Source organism: Rhododendron vialii, chromosome 2a, assembly GCF_030253575.1.
Source record: "Rhododendron vialii isolate Sample 1 chromosome 2a, ASM3025357v1".
Taxonomy (NCBI): domain Eukaryota; kingdom Viridiplantae; phylum Streptophyta; class Magnoliopsida; order Ericales; family Ericaceae; genus Rhododendron; species Rhododendron vialii.
Window position 1 is genome coordinate 30,250,916 of NC_080558.1, and position 20,783 is coordinate 30,271,698.

General features: G+C 40.6%; 1 protein-coding gene, 1 long non-coding RNA gene and 1 other non-coding gene across 3 annotated transcripts; 2 read left to right on the top strand and 1 right to left on the bottom strand.

Annotated features, from left to right (window-relative positions):
- The first annotated feature begins 10,805 nt into the window (after positions 1 to 10,805).
- LOC131316677 (uncharacterized) lies at positions 10,806 to 13,236 on the top strand. The gene is made up of 2 exons (XR_009197224.1): positions 10,806 to 11,211; positions 12,937 to 13,236. It is a non-coding gene; the product is annotated as an uncharacterized LOC131316677 (long non-coding RNA).
- A 427-nt stretch (positions 13,237 to 13,663) lies between these two features.
- LOC131317407 (uncharacterized) lies at positions 13,664 to 15,869 on the bottom strand. Its single transcript, XM_058346962.1, has 4 exons — positions 15,308 to 15,869; positions 14,441 to 15,224; positions 13,927 to 14,075; positions 13,664 to 13,719 (listed from the first exon to the last, which is right to left on the bottom strand). The coding sequence occupies exons 1-4, from the start codon at positions 15,867 to 15,869 to the stop codon at positions 13,664 to 13,666; spliced, it is 1,551 nt and encodes a 516-aa protein (XP_058202945.1).
- Positions 15,870 to 16,686: 817 nt separating this feature from the next.
- LOC131318298 (small nucleolar RNA R71) lies at positions 16,687 to 16,792 on the top strand. The gene has a single exon (XR_009197622.1). It is a non-coding gene; the product is annotated as a small nucleolar RNA R71 (small nucleolar RNA).
- The last annotated feature ends 3,991 nt before the right edge of the window (positions 16,793 to 20,783 follow it).

A 20,783-nucleotide genomic window follows, 5' to 3' on the forward strand; every position in this document is an offset into this window, starting at 1 on the left:
AACTTGAAATAATGTCAAATGGTGTTTATGCATTAGAGTGATTTTGGGAGCTTTGAGACATGTTTATATGATGATGCAAGTCTGATTTATATATTTTCTGGTGTGATATTGAGATTTGTGAATTGAAGAATATGATGGGATGACGAATTAGACATTATGAACTTGTTAAACGCCGAGGTTGATTGCTAAATAGAAAATTGGATAAATCATGAATGAAATATGATCAGTTTACACTTGATGCCATGCAGTGCGAGGGATCAACTTAGATAACGAGTTTTGGAACAATACGGAAGTAGGAGTTAATATGTGAACCGTCTGTTTAACATCGATATCTCGTATTTACATTCTTCAAGTTAGAGTCTTGGAAATACATAGGATGAAAAGCGATACGAATGATGTGATGTGGATGCACGGGGTCCCGAATGCCCGGACATAAATAAAAGGTTCTTAGTGGATGCACGGGGTCCTGAATGCCCGGACATGAACGAAATGGTTTTGGAAGACGCACGGGGTCCCGAATGCCCGGACAAAAATAAAAGGTTTCCAGTGGACGCACAGGGTCCCAAATGCCCGAACATAAAGGAAAGGTTTCTAGTGGACGCACGGGATCCCGAATGCCCGGACATAAACGAAAGGTTTCTCGTGGACGCACGGGATCCCAAATGCCCAATATTGTATTGAAAGGGAAAATGGTTAATACTTGAGAAATACAAGATAAATTGATTATGTTCTAAAAGAGAATTCAGTGTTATGTTCGTATTATTCTACAGGGAGACATATTCATTGTCATTAGTTCATTTGTAGTCGTTGTACATATTTATTGTTGCTCTTGTATTACGGTTAGTGGTTGATCATCATATATCCTTATAGATTGAGGTACAGTGGGTAACATATGAGAATTTAATTTTGCGTAGTGTTGGACATGTGATGGTTGAGGACAAGCAGTGGTTTAGTTAGAATGATTTGAGTGGATTTCTACCATTAGTTGACATGTGAGTTATTGAGGATACTCTTATAAGATTTGATTTCTTTGTTTTGTTGTAAAGTGCTCATTCGTGGTGGAAGACTCTTATTACTATTATTATTATTATTATTATTTTTGGTATTCTGCTGTATTCATTCACCCTTGGTGCATGTTTCTTCACGTTTTCATATAGTTTAAGTATAGAACTCTCTACTGGGCTAGTGTAGCTCAACCTAATCTTTCTTTTCAGGTTCAAATGCTGGATAGTAGCTTGCATGCATTGCGTGTTTGGAAGTGAAAGACTTTTGGAAGATAATTGTTTTAGTTACTTGATCATCGTTTGTAAAGGACTTTATTTTGTTAAAGATGGATTTGTAACTATACATTCTAGAAATTTCTTTTAACTAAACCGTTTGTAACTTAATGGTTTGTTTGTACATATATTTAAGTTTTTCTTTGGGGCCGGAGTGCCAAAGTTGTATAACGCTAATCATGGGGACTTGTTTTGTAGAGATTAACCTATGGGAACTCTTTTGGGTATAAATTATGATATGTGAGGATCTTTTATCAAAAAGGATTATTTATTTATGTTGAAAATCGAGGGTGTGACAGGATACAAGATTCTCTGATGTGTTACGAAGCCAATCTGTATCCATACTAGGATTTCTAGTATGGATACAAAGTGCCCTAAAATCAGCTTTTGCTGTTTTGTTCCAAACTTCGTTATTTTGATCCCGGATCACTTTTAACTTGTTCTAAACATCAGCAAATCACTCCATAACATTATTGATCATATTTGTTGAGATCGTTGTGTACCTTCGCATCCCTTGCCCTTGTTTGACAAATTTTGATGCCGACTAATACATGAACTTCGATTGAATTGAAATGGCACGATATGAGAACATGAGATTTATGAACACTTATTGACACAACGAGAACATTCGGGGCCCATCGACGGGTGGGTGCCTGGCAGGGGTTATCGGGGTCCCATAATTAGCCTGGCAGGAGCTAATGCTCATGTTGAACACTCAAGGCCCAACCTTTTAGGTGGGCGCTTGGCAGGGGGTATCGGGGTCCCATAATTAGCCCGGCAGGAGCTTCGGCTCAAGACACATATGATGAGATGGTATTGGACACATAAAAGGTGGGAATGGTTCTCGTGTGAGTTAAACGCTGATTGTTAAGTTGTTGTTTCAAGGTTATTAAGCCAAGAGTATTGATTACCAAATTGTCCTTGTTTATGTTCTTTTCCTTTGATCATCCTTTCATTTCTTTTGCATATAATGTTAGATTAGAATTTTCTGCTAAGCTAGTGTAGCTCAAACCCTCTATCATTTTAGGTACTAACACAGGGCAATAGCGTGCATGGTTGAAATGCTTTGGGGTGGAATTATTTTTGAAAGTTAACGATTGAGGAGTTACTTAGTCATCTTTGTAAATCTCTTTTGGAAGATGTATTTGTAACTCTAATAGTAAATCTTTTGACTACGGAATATTGTAAATTCTTAACTCTTGAATATTCAGTACTTGTGTTAATTTGGGCCTCGGAGCCAAAGATGTAATATTTTGGGAATGCTACATTATTTTGGTTATCGTATGGATTTTGACGAGGTTTTATTTATGGAAGTCATTTATATTTATGATGAAAATTGAGGGTGTGACAATTTTATTCATAACTTCCACACAATCATGGTATGCATCCTAAAACAGAATGAAAAATAAATTGAAGCCTTTTAAACAAAGAACTTCCTCAAATTGTGGACATTCCAAGGTCTTAGCACTGGGTTCCCGTCCAGGTCTGCCAATCGATAAGCCCCTATGCCCACAATCTCAATCACTTGATATAGGCCTTCCCAATTGGCACCCAACTTGCCCTCGTTCTATACCTTGGTGTTACCGAGCACTTTTCGTAGTACTAGATCCTCAACACCAAATTCTTGTGGGTGCATATGATTGTTATAGCTCTTCATCAGCTGCTCCTGATAAGAGGCCAAATGCACCAGAGCCCTCTCTCTCCTTTCTTCGGCATGATCCAACTCGATCTCCAGTCATTGCCTCCACTTTCAACCAAAGTGGTCCTGTTGGTCGGCAAACCAACCTCTAGTGGTATAACTGCCTTTATCCCATATGCCAACGAGTAGGGGGTCTCTCTCGTAGACCTCCTAGGAGTTGTTCGGTGCGCCTATAGGACCAGTGGTAACTCGTCGGGCCACTTCCCCTTTGCCTTATCCAACCTCTTCTTGATCCCATCAAGTATGGTCTTGTTGGATGACTCTACCTGCCCATTACTGTGAGGGTAAGCTGGGGTTGAGTAATAGTTCCTTATCTTGTATTGGGAACAGAAAGCTTTGAATTTCTTTTGGAATTGTGCCCCATTATCCGTAATCAATGAATAGGGGGCCCCAAACTGAGTAATAATACTCTTCCAGATGAAACTTTCTATCACGGTCTCTGTGATTTTGGCCAAGGGTTCTGCTTTAATCCACTTTGTGAAGTAATCTATTGCTACTAACAGGAACTTCCGATTTCCAGTAGCCTTATGGAGTGAACCCACGATATCCATCCCCCATTGTGCAAATGGCCAAGGGCTTGTTAAGGGCACTAGATCCTCAGCTGGTGTCTTTTATCAGTGGTGAAAACTTTTGACATTTCTCACAAATTTTCACATAAACTTTGGCATCTTCTTGCATATGTGGCCACCAATATCCCTAAGTTATTGCTCGATGGGCTATGGATCTACCCCTAGCATGACTCCTACATGTTCCCTCGTGAATCTCATGGAGGAATTTCTGCACCATCTCGAGATGCACACAAAGTAATTATGGACCTGTGAAGGATTTTCTGTACAACTTCCCTTCAGGTGACAGTCAAATCATGCAGACTTTGTTTTTATCTTATGAGCCTCCTTTTTGTCAGTGGGTAATGTCCCATCTCATAGAAACTCCACAATTGGATCCATTCAACTTGGTCCTTGGCTCACGTCCAAGACCAACTCCACACTTCTTCCAATACTTGGCTCACTAAGATAATCCATTGCCACCTTCCTCTTTAACTCGGTTGGTACTGCTGCAGCCAACCAAACCAAAGAATCTGCATGAGCATTCTGTCCAGAGCTTATCTACTCGATGTAAACTTTTTTGAAAGTTTCAAGTAAATCCTTGGCTGCCTCCACATAGGCGGCCATCTTTTCACTCCGAGCCTCATACTCCCCGAACAACTGTTTCACCACAAGTTGTGAATCACAGTATACTCTAATTCGTCTTACTTTCAAGGTCCTTGTACTCCTCAGATCTATCAGGAGTGCCTCGTATTCTGCCACATTATTTGATGCATTGAAGCCCATCCGAATAGAGAGCTCCATCATCACTTCCTCAGCAGGAAATAGTACTATACCAACCCCCGAACCAATGTTGCATGATAAACCATCAATGAATATCTTCCATTCTAGCGGGTCGTGTTCAGCCGAGGCCTTTTCCTTTCTTAATGGGCAACCCAGATGCCTCTTCCTTTCTCTTGGGGGGTTGGGGTGCCACTGCAGGTGAGAATTCCGCCATAAAGTCAGCCAACACTTAGCCTTGATTGCAGTACGCGACTGATAGTTGATGTCATATTGGCTTAGCTCGATGGACCAAGTCGAGATTCGTCCAGAGAAGTCTGCCTTTCGTAGCAGTGATTTCAATGGACACTCAATATAAACCACAACCTCGTGGCTCTGGAAATAATGTGGCAATTTCCTTGTTGCTGTCCTTAATGCCAGGACCAACTTCTCGAGGGGCAGATATCTCATTTTTGCATCCAGCAGTGTCTTGCTCACATAATACATAAGGATCTGTTCGGATCCCTTATTCGTCAAAAGTGCCGCACTCACGGCATGTTCAGAAACTGCTAAATACAAAACCAACGACTCACCCGGCTCTGGAGTTGACAAGAGTGGGGCTTTTGCTAAGTACTTCTTTAGGTCTTGGAAAGTCTGTTCACATTCTGCTCCCCATTCGTATCCCTCCCTTTTCTTCAACAACTGAAAGAAAGGCCTACACTTGTCATGTAACGCCCCGAAATTTGGGTACGTTAAATAAAACATTTTATTGAAATAAAAGCTGAGTCCGGCTCTTTTATTACAACAAAAACATAAAAGGAGTACTTTTATTACAAACGGAAGGAAACTAAGGCTCCTAACTACAGCTCCGCTTGTTCTTCCATCACAGCTAGCTCCTCGGCTCCGAAGGCTTCCAAGGTGTAAAGCTCGCCCTGCTCATCTATGAGATCTGACATATTATACCCGCGTCGCCACCGGTATAATATGCCAGGGTCACCAAAAAGGCAACACCGTGAGCCAAAAAGCTCAATAGAACTATCCAAACCCTCTAACCCTTAACTTATGAACGAAGAACATAATAACAACAATTCCACTTAGATCATGCATATAGTCCATGCAAATATTCGAATCTACAAACCTTACTTGACTAACGTTGTGTTCATTACTTGGACTCATCGTAGACCATGTTTTTACTTCACTTTCCTTTTTACCCAAAAACTCCTTTTTAACTCACCCAACCTCGGTTCCGCCGCGCCGGTTTCCCGAGTATCCTCACAATGGTTCCGCCGCGCCGGGTTCCCATTGGCACACAACCGCATTGGCTCCGTACCGCGGATAACCAAGCACACACCCAACCTCGGTTCCGCCGCGCCGGTTTCCCGAGTATCCTCACAATGGTTCCACCGCGCCGGGTTCCCATTGGCACACAACCGCATTGGCTCCGTACTGCGGATAACCAAGCACACACCCAACCTCGGTTCCACCGCGCCGGTTTCCCGAGTATCCTCACAATGGTTCCGCCGCGCCGGGTTCCCATAGGCTTACACACACACAACTCACATAATGCACCCAAAACCGGTCATTATGTAGTTTCAAAATATTTCCTCCCTCGGATACACATTTTTATCTTTGTTAACACACCCTAGGTGCCATGTCTCTATTCTCTTGGTTTTCGTGTCACGTTACATACATAGACTCCGTGGTGTAGGACTTTCCACATAAACGAGCATTTATAAATTTCAAAAATGAATACAACAATATTATCCAACTCTTGACCACATAACATGCTTGAATCACAATAACAACATCATGCATCTCATACATTCTTAAACAAAGATAACCTTATCTACATAAGCTTTAATGAACAAAGTTACTTTCAAATGAACTTATTTTTGAGTTATGATACAAAACTACTTATACTTAGGAATAGAGATAAGAAGTTCCTTCACTATATTTGGGGTGGACGATAAGAATATTCTACCGGGATGGAAGATAAGGAAATCCTACCTTGCTTCTTGGCGGTAGTAGTCGGCTAAGAAGATTCGGTCGTCGGTTTTGGATTTCGGCGGCGTAACGGCGTCGGTTTGCTTCGAAAGGAAGAGAGTCGATCTTTTCTCTTCCTAGAAACAACTTCCTAACTTAACTAAGTTACTTTAAAAGATCTAACTGTGGTTTTGGGAGGTGGTTTGGTGGTTTCTCTCAAGAACACTCAAGAACACTAGAAAACTAGAACTTTGAAAGTAAGAACTCTTGAAATTTCCAGAGAGAAGTGAGAGCAATGGTTTGAGGTGTGAGTTTAAGCTTGGAATGAGCTTCTATTTATAGGCAAGGGCTTCTCCTCTCCCTCTCCCAACCGAATCTCTCTCTCTCTCTCTACAAATTTGATTTCTTTCACTTGTCAAGCTTGATTGAAAGCTTGATGGGTGAAGTTAAGGCTTGGTTGGAAGATCAATGGCTAAATGGTAGGCTTGCATGGCTATGTTAGTCCTTGGATGGGATTCTTGGAAGATATGTTGCAATGGAGGAGACATGGGTACAAGATTCTTGGTTTAAACAAATGAAATTGGTACAAAGGAGGACAATGGAGGAAGATATGGAAGATATACATCTTTCAAGTTTGAAAAGATGAAGAATAACCAAGTACAAGTCACATCCTTCTTCTTCTTCCTTCTTCCTTCCTTCTCTCTCTCTCCCTCTCTCCCTCTCTCTCTCTCTCGGCCTCTCTCCTCTCTCTCTCTCTCTCTCTCACGGCTCTCTCTCTCCTCTCTCCTCTCTCTCTCTCTCCCATGTGCTAGCTATACACATATGTATATATATGTACAAACATGTAAGAATACAAATAAACAATAGGTACTTTTGTATAAAAGGGCAATTTAGTCTTTAAAGGGTCAAGATTTCCCCAATAAACAATTATAAAGTACGAGTACTTTAATTAATAAAATAATGTACTTTTGTACTCCCGGGAATCTTAACAAAATATTAGTTTAATGGGTTAAGTACTTTGGTTGAAAGATGAGCCTATTACCCAATGGTTAATAGAATCCCTAATGGTTATTATCCAAGGGATAATAAGGTACGGGTACTTTAAATATTAAACTATGTTTTGGAAATGACTACATGTCCTTTTGTAAAATCCCAAGTTTATATATATATATATGTACTTACCAAATAAAATAAAGAAAAGGCTTTTGTCCAATGGGTAAAGATTACCCTAATGGTTATTATCCAATGGTCCATAGTTACTTGGGTACTTTTATTAGAAAAAATAATCAAAAGTACTTTTCAAATGTCATTTCTTTAAAAGATCAAAGTACTTGTTCAAATTTTTTCAAAAATCCTTTTAATATAAAGAAATGGGTTTCTATTATCCAATGGATAATAATTCCCCTAACACTTATCGTCCAATGGATAAAGAATAAAGTTAAAACAATAAAAGAAAACAATTAAACAATTTCTAGTCTAGGGTTGAAAAGGTTCAAAAGGTTCAAGATGGGCAAAATGGTCCATCTTTGGTTAGGGAAACGTAACTAGGTGACTTCCTAGTTTGGTCACTCCATCAAGCCGGTTAGAAGCTAACTAGGCTTGCTAAGTAGGGCTTAAAAGTCAAGAAACGATCCTTGAGGGTCCAAAGTGCGATTAGGGTTTCTAGTCGGGAAATACGATGATAAGGCGATCGATTGCTTAAATACAAACAACAAGGAATGAAATCAACGAGCAATTGAGAGAAATTAAGAAATTTCAAATAACAACGAGATTTTTATTGAACGAAAAATCGGAGTTGTTACATGTCACTTGACTAGCCAATAAACCTATTGAGGGCTGCAGCCATTCTAGTTAGTCTTTGGACCTCTTTTGTTGTCCTAGGACTTTGTAACCTCTACAAAGCCATTATTTGATCAGGATTCGCCACGATCCCCCTTATGGCCACAAGGGGCCTAAAAACTTTTCCGAACTAACTCCAAACACACACTTCGAGGCTTTGAATTTTAGTTTGTACTTCCTTAGGATTTCGAAGGCCTCCTTCAAATCTTCTATGTGTTTTTGCTTGTTTTTGCTCTTTACTACCATATCAACTATGTATACTTCCATGGTTTTTCCGAGCAGCTTTCAGAACATGATTGTTGCCAACCTCTGGTACGTTGCTCCTGCATTCCTTAACCCAAAGGGCATGACACTGTAACAGTACAAACCTCGTGGTGTAATGAAGGAAGTCTTCTCTTTTATTTGGCCCAAACATGGCAATCTGATGATATCCACGATACGCGTCGAGGAAACTCATCCGCCCGTATCCAGTAGTTACATCGACTAACTGGTCTATCCTTAGGAGTAGGAAGCTATCATTGGGACATGCCTTATTCAAGTCTGTGAAATCCACACAAACACGCCACTTCCCATTCTTCTTCTTTACAACTACAGTATTGGACAACCAATCTGGGTAGTATACCTCTCGTATTGCTTTGGCCTCCAACAAATGGTCCACCTCTTTGATAACAGCATCTACATGTTGTACGGTCGCCCTTCTCTTATTTTGAATAATGGGTTTGTGCTATGGATCAACATTCAGATGGTGGCAAATCACATCTGCATCTACTCCTGGCATCTCTTCTAGTACCCATTGATGTGAAATTTTAATATACTAGCAAGTGCATGAATCGTATTTAAGTATAGTTATGCAAGTGCGAGGTCGAACCCACAGGGACTTGTGATTTTTTATTTGAAAACTAAATAAACTTAAACTGATTAAACCCTAACCTAGTTGACAAAAGTTGTGATTGATTTTTAAACTAAAAGTGAATAGTAAAAACAATGAACTAATTTATCAAAGACAATAAAATTAAAGCTTCTTTTTAACCAAATGAGAAAATACTAAGATTTCAGAATCCACACCCATTAACTCATATCATTATATATTCATGATTATTGACTTGACCCAAAAATTCTTCATGATAATTTGAAAGCTAATTCTGTTACCATGGAAAATATCATCATGAAAGTTTATCAAAAAGTCTAATGTTTGTTCCTCTCCGCTCGCAAGTATAAAACCAAATCATTAATTGTATCCACTTTTAACAAATCACAATAAATATCCAGTTTCATAGTTAACAATGAAAAAACCAGCGTTCAATGCTAAAGACAATTCCAAATCATGAGAAAAACATGATTGAGCTCATATCCAGAATATATCCCTAACAAATGATTTGGAGTAAGAACAATTTAATCATATAATCAAACCACATATTCGGGAAAAACCAAATCTCAAGAATATATAATAATCATCATTAATGGGGCTTCATCCTCAACCCTAGTCTAAAAGTTTAGCCGCTCATGGAGTACAGAAACATGATCGTATAATAAAAGAACTCCATTGAACTAAAGCTTACAAAAAGAAAATAGTTATTTTCTTCCCAAGCTTTTCCTCCGCCAATGCTCTTATGCCGAGAGCTGCTGCTGTGTGCCGGTTCTGTTCCTCGAAAAAGTCATCCCTCCAGCCGTGATTCTCCTTTTATATCACCTTATTGGCCCTCTTTTCTTTCTTAATAAGATTGCCAAAATTCTTTTGAATCAAAACTTTCCAATTAATGGGTATCCTAAAGGGAAGAGAATCATTTTATGACCAAAACTTTTCCTATTCGGTCCATTAACAATCTAGGTGTGCTCAACTAGTCAAATATCTTTGTGTCCAATGGAAATTTGACTGACTTCCATCTTCTAGTGCACTACATGATTAAACTTGGACCGCTTGATTTCAACACCGTGTGTTCATTTCACACATTTGAATTATGGGCTCAACTTCTGGGCTATCTTTGCGCTAGCTGCATCCAATGGACAAAGCTTTTTTTTGCCATAAGTCTAAAATACCTACAAAACATAAATAAATGATAATGAGCCATAAATAACTGTAAAGTTAGGACTAACCATGCCGGTATGAAAGTCTTTTAAGTACTATATTTGATGCTCATCAAATACCCCCAAACTTACATTTTGCTAGTCCTCGAGCAAAAGAAATAAAATTAAAACAAAGAAAAAGAACAATACTAACTAATCCTTTTTCGGAGGAGTCCGATTGCATTTAGCATATGCAACAAGCCTTTAAACACCTAGGTTGCCCTAGTGGACGAGTTATAGTCTCATGAGGGTTTGCCGTAAATATACCCACAAAATTCCCAAGAAAGATATGGCACTTGATTAGAATTCCAAAATATAGTCTATGGCCTCTCAAAGTAACTAGCGTGAGAATAATACAATTTAGAGGCAAGATATTTCATCCATTAACAAAGTTAAACAAGTGAACATTCTAATCCGAATTTGCACAAAAATTGTTCCTCCCACATATATCTGGATAGAAAGAAATCACAAAGTATGCGTGTAAAGTTAGAAAGAAATCACAAGGTATGCGTTTAAAGTGAAAAGTCACACAAAGATGATCATTAACCTCAAAAACAATACACGCACCTTCAATGCCTCAATACTCATCAAAATGTTCAAATCAAATTGTAGAGACCCATATTTTTTTGGACCGTATTTTTCTTTTGCAATCGTATGACTTGTCGAGATAGACGGTATGGATTTACGGTGTGGCGTGTTCGTGAAAGGATATAATGGTAATTATGTGAGAGGTGCACGTGTGTGTGTGGCGCGAGAAGCGGGGGATTCCTCCCCCACCTTTATCTTTTTCCCAGGGAGAATAATTCTCCCATTTCTCTCCCTCACTCTTCGGCTCACTGTCTCTCTCTCCTCTCCTCCGAAATTTTTTCTCCTCTCTTCTCTCTTCGATTTCATCCACCTAGGGTGAGATTCCGGACAAGGCCCGAGTATTAAAGTTGTTCTACGGAGCACGGGCTTTCCGAATATCCAAGAAAAATTACGATCGGGCCACGTGAGAACTCGGTTGACTTGGTCAAAGGGTTGGGTTTTGCTCAAAACCCATGAGGTAGGGATTTCTTACGCTTGTTATGCGTTTGTATGTTGATTATGTTGATAGATCGTGCTTAAAATCGTTGTTTGAGACTATCCCTTTCATTTCCGAAATTCTGCAGAACAGGGTCTTCGTTGTTGGGGTTTTCTGCCGCCTTAAGCTCATAATTGAATTTTGGTTCCTTCGTATGAAATAGAGTAGACTTAAAGCCTGTTCTAATGCCGCTGGAATCACTCGAAACCGTTGAGAATTGAATTTATGGTGATATCTAGAATACTGGTCTGCAATCTGTCTCGTTTTCTGGGTTTCAGCCCACTTCGAACGACCATAACTTCCTCGTCCGATGTTCGTTTTATGCAAACTTTATATCGGTTCGAAGACCTCGAAGTCAGCTTTCATTCGCCACTAGAATCGTCTTAAAACTCTTAGTACACAAAAAGTTATGATCGATTGAGTGGAGGTATGTCAATCTGTCAGGCAGATTCATGTAGCCCCGGTAAACCCCTGTTTAACCACCCTTGGAGTGCAGATTTGATAAGGTTTCCTTCGTGACTTTTAAGCTTCGTTCAATCGCACAACTATTGAGACTGGAATCACTCAAAAATATTAAAAACTCGATTTATAGTGATTTGTAGAAGATTGCCTTGTAATCTGAAAATCTGGGCAGCTCACTGAGCAGTGTTCTTCATTGATTAGCTATGGTTAAACGACCCTATTGGTTATGGGTCCTTGTAGGTTTTAAAGATGGGTAAGTTGGTGATGTTTTGGCGTTGGAATCATTGAAAGTTATTGAGTATGCTATTTTTAATAAATTTTTGAACACGGACTACTCTGCTGAAAATTAGAATATTTGACAATCATTCCTAAGCTTGAAAGATCGTATCGTACGACTCGTCGAACGTATCTGGGCCATTGGTTTTTCGTTAGCATAGTTGGAGTATCGTCGTAACGGCTATAGTAGCGTGAAGGAGTCCGTGAACGTCGTAGACTATAAGAAATGTTGTGACGTGCTTAATTGGTAGAGGAGTACTTGTTTGATTAAATTGATTAAATGACTTTTGGATTCGATTGAATGATTTGATGTTTGTGGAACGCGGAATGAACGTGATGACAAATAGTCACAAAGAGATCTTTCAGGGCTCTTAAATGAGTAAATGCCTGGCAGGAGCTATATGCTCAAATCGTATAATTTCAGGGCTCTTAAATGAGTAAATGCCTGGCAGGAGCTATATGCTCAAATCGTATAATTTCAGGGCTCTTAAATGAGTAAATGCCTGGCAGGAACTGTATGCTCAAATCGTACGCTTTCAGGGCTCGTTATCGAGTAAGTGCCTGGCAGGAGCTTAGGCTCAGACACATGACATGAAATTGGTTTATGAAGTTGATGAAAGAGATTCTGGCGACTGATGATAATGAGAAATGGGATTTGGTGATGAAATGTGGAATGTGAAAGATTGTGAAATTGTACGAGATGTAATGAACGGTACTAAGGTTGTTGTTTATTTACTTAGAATGATGTAGGAATATTGATGGTCCTTGTTTGACATATGAGCAGATGGATCTTTCATATAGGTCGCCTAGAATCCCTGATCATAGTGTGCTACTGTTGACAGTCTTGTGTACTTGGGCTTATCTGTCGTTACACTCTCACTCTAGATGCATAACTCATCATATTTTCCTATAACTTGCGTATAGATTTCTCTACTGGGCACGTGTATGCTCAAACCCTATCATTTTCAGGTACAAAAATAAGGAAGTTGGCATGGCGTGCATATCGTGCTTATTGATCATGTCTTTCAAAGGTATAAAAGAGGCGATTATTTGCATTTGATTCGAAAGGAGTATTTTTGGAAAGACATTTGTTAGAACTGTAATATTATTTTCTTCGGACATTGGTATTTCGATAACTTAGGGCCTCGAGCCAGGGATGTACTCATTGAATTTTATTTGAGAACAGTGAACAGAAAGGTCTTTTGGGGTATTATTTGTATTACAGTGAGGACTTTATTTATTAAAAGTGTTTATTATTTATGTCAAAAATCGAGGGCGTGACACAAATTATAGCCCATCCCTTGATTCATATTGTTTTCTTTTCTTTCTTTCTTTCTTTCTTTTTTTTTTTTTTTTTTGCTATACTTCTTTTCTTGTGGTCGTGCAATGCCTTGGTCCCTTAAGCTTTCTAATTGACCCTTGTAGCGAGTTTTAGGCCAGTGACACCCAAACCAGATGGCTTTCAGGCACTAGATGTAAAGAACACCCCAACGGACTTAATCACTTTAGTCAAAAAGGTTACGAACCAAAGCTAACCACACATGACAATCGTGGAAAGGACATTAAGCATTCTAATAAGACATCTAACTCATATTGAGGTATCAAAAATATATGTACGAAAATATATGTACGGCACTTGGGGTCAATTTCAACTGTAAGTGTGATAGTGCTTGTGCAAAGGCATGTACACAAGTGATCAATCGCTATCCAAACATAGGTGATACGAACCAGGTAGGTGCCTCTCATCATTGCCTATGTTCACAAGCTTAACTCTATCAATGAATTCATATCAAGACTCCAACTTGGGCAACAATCAAACTAGCAATAATTGAAAACCAACGATGTCATCGGAAGTCAAAATCAAGCATCTAATTTTTTTCAACTTTTACTCTCTTTTTTTGCATTTTTTTAATAAGAGAAAAAAAATGGTTAACTACGGAGTCTATGCATAGAACATACATAAATAATAGGTGAACCCTCCCCCAAACCTAAATGTGACAGTGTCCTCAATGTCATGAATGCAAAAGCTTACAAAATAGACTGTAACATAAAAGTGAGAAAGGATAGGATACACCTGATAAGCGCGATAAGACTGAACTATGTGACACCTGCAAAATTAATTATGATAACACAAGAAAAGGAAAGGAAAATTGCACTAAACAAAAGTAAAGAAAGTAAGCGATAATCATTTTTTTTTATTAAAAATAAATAAAATAAAATTTGGAGCATCCCTTAAATCTAATCTCTACATGGATTTCAATAGACCAAGAGTTTTCCACCATGGGCATATAGCAAGATACGGAATAGTTGAGGGTTATTCCAATGAAAAATATACGCCAAGTGAAATATCACCACCAAGTAACTTTCTCTTATTCGCTTTTTATAACTAACAATACATGGATTTGCCCAATAAAAATTATGTGACTTGATTAACAATTCAACCTTATTCAAATGAAACAAATAGTCAGCATACCAGGGAAATGTTTGCTTGCAGAAAAGTGCCTCTAACAAAATTCTATAACTAGAAAGTACGGGTTCTGCTCTGATGACAACATCACACTCAAATTCTTTACTGCATTGGTCATTCTCGTCAACTATCTTTTCCTCTTCAATTTGATCATTATTTGGGGTAACGACGGTTGACATAATTTCTGTTGGTCCCACAATTTCAACACTAGGATCGGGTGGCAATGGTTTTATCTCAAAATTGGACTCTTGTTCATCCCACAAAATTGGGGTAGTTTCTTTAGATGGTGGCTCTACAAAGCACGAGTTCCGCCTACTAATATCTATGAAAGACTCTAAAAAAATGTTGACAGATTCAATCATAGAGTCTTCATTATTGTCATTAAAGTGAGATAAACAAGCTTCAAAAGGATCCTCATAGCTTGATTGAGTAAGGTGTTCTTTATCATGACTATCTATCATGTAAACTGCATTCACCTCATCCTCACATGGTGACCGTTTGTCAATATCAAAACTATTAAGGTCGACAATCATGTTACCAAATGACATCTTCATCACACCATTCCTACAGTTAATTTGAGCATTAGACGTGGCCAAAAAAGGACGGCCTAATATGACAGGAATGTGCCCCCTTGAGTTTTGGACAGGTTGAGTGTCTAAGACTATTAAGTCCACTGGAAAATAGAATTTGTCAACTTTTATTAACATATCCTCAATAACGCCTTTAAGAATTTTAAGGGATCCATCAGCCAATTGAAGCCTTACTGAAGTGGGTTTTAACTCCCCCAAACCTAATTGCAAGTAAACTGAATACTGCAGTAAATTGACACTGGCTCCCAAATCCAACAAAGCTCGCCCAATATGATGTGATTACCTATTGTGCACAAAATTGTAGGACACCTCGGATCCTTATACTTGACAGGTACTTTGTGTTGGATAATGGAGCTAACTTGTTCGGTCAATATTACTTCCTTAGGGGTGCTAGCCTTCCTTTTTATGGAGACTAGGTCTTTTAGAAATTTGGCATATGAAGGCACTTGTCGAATAGCATCTAGGAATGGAACATTGATTCTCACTTGCTTAAATACCTCTAGAATATCTCCATGGTCTACATCTTTCTTAGGGGCTACTAGTCGTTCAGGATATGGAGCTTTAAGGATGAAACTCCTAAGTTGGGGTTCTTTTGGAGGTCGAGGAGAACTAGATTCCTGATCTTTGGTGGGACTACTCTGCCTTTCTTCTTTCTCTGACTCCCCTAAACTCTTCTCTATTGGCATACTTACTTGGTTGTCAACCTGTTTTCTTGACCTAAGGGTTACAATGGATTGAACCTGCTCACGCTTATAGGTAGAGTTAGATGGGTTGCTAAGAGCAAATTTTCCTTTTGGGTTAGGTATCGGTTGACTGGGAAACTTTCCATTCTCTCTCTCTGCCATTTGACTAGCCAATTGACCCATTTAATTTTCCAATTTAGTGATGGCTGGGTGAGTGGGATTTTTAATCTCAGAAATGGCTTGAGTATTCAAGTGAGTAGTACTTTACATTTCACCCATGAATGCTTTAAGAGTGTCCTCCAAGGATGACTGTTGTTGTGGTGTAACAGATTGGAAGTTTGGTTGAGACACCGAAGTTGGAGCATAAAAAGGCTGAGATTGAGGAGGGTATGATTGTGTAGGAGGACGAAAACCTAGGGGAGATTAGTTTTGTAAATGGAAAGGTTGCCCACCTATATTTGTAGAAGGTTGGTTCTGATGCCATGAAAAGTTCGGATGTTTTGACCAATTTTGGTTGTATGTTTCCGAAAAAGGACTAGCAAATGATTTTCCAAAATTATTAAGTGTGTTTGCATGTTCAACATAGCTTTCAGAATATCTAATCATGGAAGGACAAGTTTGCGTTGTGTGCATGTGACTACCGCAAAGAGAACACACCTCACTTCGAACTTGATTGGCTGACTGCATAGTTTTACTTAAAGCTAGAACCTCAACCTTTCAAGTAAGATTATCTAATTTTATTCTCATATCAGAATCCTCTTTCACTTCATATACTCCCCCTCTCTTAGATGTAGAAGGTTGTTTGTCTCTATGAGAAGTAAAATCCCACTGTTGAGATCTCTCAGACAAATTTTCAAGAAACTCATAAGCTGCCTCACCCCTAAGATTTGGAAAACCACCCCCGTTCATTTACTCAAGCATATTGCGGTTAGACTGAGTTAAACCATTATAGAAAAATTGAACTAGTCTCCATGTTTCAAAACTATGAGGGGGCACTTTAAAATAAGATCTTTAAATCTTTCCCAACTCTCATAAAAATTTTCATGTTCTTCTTGACAAAAATCAGTAATCTCCCTCCTTAGAGTAGTAGTTCTAAACATTGAAAAGAATTTTGAAAGAAACTTTTCAACGAGGGTGTCCCATGAAGTGATTGTGCCAGAGGGTAGAGAATTTAACCATGCCTTTGCTTTATCTTTCAGTGAGAAGGGAAAAAGGCACAATTTAACAGACTCCTTAGAAAAAATTTCAAATCGCGCATCATCGGTTGACTAAGAACCCCCGGTCTAAGCCGAGCCTAAGTTTAGGCACGGCCACGACCACCAGACACGGGCAGATATGTTCGGCCTGCTATAATAGCCCCTCAATCTCTACCGACGCCAAGTGTGTGGTAGGGATTGATGTTTCAGCCTTGGCCATACCTGTCGTCTGTCGAGCGTAAATCGCAGTTACGAGATAGAATCTTGGCCTAGCTGCAATTGTCCTTTCAGCAACCGTCACAGATAAGCTCGAATGGTGGGGCGCCAGGTGTCTCTCTATGGTTGGGTACGACTGATGAGAAGATGGCTGGCATGCGTGAAGTTCTGCAGGGTCGTCCAGTATTTTGCCACGTGTCGAGCGTCAATTGGCCATTGGCTCGGCGGTGTAGTGCTGGGCGGGAAATTCGAAACCCTAACCCACCCCTATATATAGGACGGTGGGAGGAGAGAGAAACATTACAAATGTTTTCTCTCTCTCCAAACCTCCATTGCAGAGCTTCTCTCTCTTCTTTCTTGGTGCAGATTCCATCGAAACCCAACTTTTATAGTAAAACTTGCCTTGAGATCACCAGGTATGCTTCGTTTCTTGTTTCTTCTTATATTTCTGAAGCTTTCAAGCCTTTCGGTATTGTTTTCCAAAGATTTTTTGGGAGCTTTTGTTCTGTGTGAACAATACAATGGTTGAGATGAACAGGCTGTTCATCTTCTCCTTCGATCAGTTCTTCCGAGCCCCAATTTTAATGCTGGTGGGTTTGGCCGATGCTGGTGTTGGCCAAGCCCCATGACTCGAGTCTCTCACATTTCCCGAGCTTGAGTGCTCATAGGTCATGGGGTGGGCCAGTAGGGTAGCCGAGCATAGTGAGATCCTTGCCTTCTGGCCGACGACGAGGTTCCTCATTATGTTTTCCTTTGTTTTGTTAGGCCTGGCTCACTCGGTCATAGTTATTTCTTCAGACTCTAAAAGCTCGGGGGACGGCTCTAGAGACCTGATAATCCGAGAGTATCTGGAAAGGCATAGAAGCTGTCGACAGGCTTCTTCAATTGCTTCGAATATGTCGGACGATTCTCAGGATTCAAATGCCGAGCGCGATCATGAGTATGCTGATGACGAATTTCTAACCGAACCTGAGATTTCTTTATCAAAATCTACACATTCCGAGGCTGAGCCCCAGCTTGGACCAGAGGCCGAGTCCAGGTTCCGTTCTCAGGCCAAGGCCTCCACTTCTGCTCAATCGAACCACAGTGGGGCTCCTTCCGAGGATAGGGAAGTTGCTGACCTCTACGAGAAGGGTCAGGTTTGTCCCCACGCCCATTTCTTTTGCGGGGAACCTGGTGAATATGAGAAATTTTGCCAAGACTACAACATCCCCGATGATGTTGTTATCTGCCAGGTAGGTAGCAACCGTATTAGGGATAAGAGAGAGCACCACCCCGAGCACATCACGGTGCCACTGATGGCAATTTGTGAAGCTGGGCTTCGGTTCCCACTCCACTCATTTTTAAGGGAACTGTTGGCTCGATTTAGTTTAGTTCCTCATTACTTTGCAATCAACAGCTACAGGATAGTAATGTCTGTGATTGCCCTGAAAGAACTTCACGGCCTGGAGTTTACCATCGCCAACCTCTTCCATACTTATATTATGTCCAGGCACAGTTAGATCGAGCGTAGGTACTTGTCAACATGTCGGGATAAGGAGCCCTTGATAGACGGGTTGCCCGACACTAATAAGTGGGCAAACCTATACATCAAAGTGAGTGGTAACAACAAGTTCGGTGATTAGGCTAACCGTAGGCATAGCATTCCAAAGGTTAAAGACTTCAGAGGTAGCATGATCTCTTAGTAATTGTCGAGCGTGAATAGTACCACAAGTTTTTTATTGTTTTTGACCACCATTATTCTTTGTAGATCACCGAGCCATAACAAAGACCTAGCAGTCGTTATCTGTTGAAAAGCACGTAGATATCCTCCAATCACAGATTTGCAGGGATGCACCGACGTTACTTGGTTACATCCCATCTTACAAAGGAAAGGTTAAGAGGAGGGAGAAAGAGACGGGGCCGAGCAAGAAGGCTACTGGAAAAAAGAAGGGGCAAATTGGGGTCGGTAAACAGCCAAAGCCAAGCACGAAGGAAAAGGAACCGAGGGTGAAATTCCCCACATTCAGGAAGCCTACCGAATTCTGGTTCCGCAAAAGCCAGCCACCCGAGTGCCTAGGTATAAATGTTCCCCTTCAAACCCTTGTACCTGAGTTTGAAGAAGAGATGGGGAGAAGGAACGTGATTCGCATGAACATCAGGGGATGGCGCTGTCGTTCAGTACAAAGAGACTGATGAATCCGAGCTTGCTGGGAAGAGGCAAAAAGTCACTCATGACTTTTTCCCGACAAAGCCGTTGACTGCTCATCCAAGTGATAAGGACAGGACCGAGTCGTCAGCTGCAGGTGGCTCGCATGTGGCCAAAAAGTCTTTGGGCTCGGCTGACCCAATCACAGTTCAAGAGTTTGCTCCGTCCTTTGCCCTGGCCTGAGGCAGGGTTGTCTCGGTGGAAGATTCTATTAAGATGGAGTCAGGATTAGCTGTTACCGTGCTTCAAGGCCTTGCTTTGCCGAGGGACATGGAGAAGGTTCCACAAGACCTCTAGCCAAGCCTCGTTCACGCCAGTGCTTACTTGGTGCAGGTTTGTCTAGGCAATTTTCTTTTCGATGTTTGTCGTTTATTATCGCCAAGCTTCATCACCATTTCATTTCTTCTTTTTTGGTTTAGGCTGAGCAAGCTTTGCTCCAAGCGTTGCACAAGGCTGAGCTTGTGACCGCCGAGAGATCTCGTTATCGCGATGATCTCAAGACTGAACGTGAAAGGTGAAGTCATTGAAGACAAGCCTGAAGCTGGCAAAGGCTCGGGTGGCCGAACTGAAGAAGAAAAATGACAAAGCCGAGGGGAAGGCGAAGAGATTCGAACGTGAGCTCGGGAAGGTGTTGAGGAGGGAGAAGAGAAAGATGAAAGAGGTCGATGAAAAGGCTTATCAGGCTGGTTTCGACCGAGCTGGCGCTAAGTACATCCGCGATGCTAGGAAGATGGTCAATGAAGCGATTGAGTTAAGAATGCCTATGGCTTATAGGAGGGGCTACAAGGATGGCGTGGCTACTGCTGCCCACGCTCTTCAGCTGGAGCTCGACTCGAATTTGTATAAGTCAATTCATGCTCCTGTCGTTCCCGAGCTTGAGCTGCTGTACAGAGATGAAGAGTGTACGCCGCTTCCTCCTGAGGAGTTCCTTGAAAGTGAGGACGATATTGAGGACGTCTCTGGGGATGACGACGAAGGTGGGGATGGAGTGGCTGAGAAGGGATCTGGCGAGGTCGGGAATGATAAGGTGGCTGAGGACGCTGAGCAGAAGCCAATGAATGTTGATAAAAATACCGAGGTCGAGGCTGATGTTGCTGCTGAGGATACTATTCAAGCATGAGTATGAGATTACCCTTTTCCTTTCCTTTTTGTTATCTTTGTTGTTTTGGACTTGAAATTTTTGTTGGACTGGGCGGATCCGAGCTTGGATTTTACCGTGCTAGATGTAATAGTTTGTGGGGGGTTGGCACCGAACGATATACTTCGCCGTACCTCCCAGCTTAGGAATTTTCTTCAACACTTGTTTCCTTTTGAATGACTTTGATTTCTCTATTTGTAATGTATTAGTTTTGCAGAACTTGATTGATTTTTCTCATGCCATTTAAAATTTGATAGGCTCGGTTGTTTGGATGGTAGATATCTGTAGCCCCCACTTTGGTCTGGGTTCGGCCAAATAGTTGAATATTGGCCAATGGA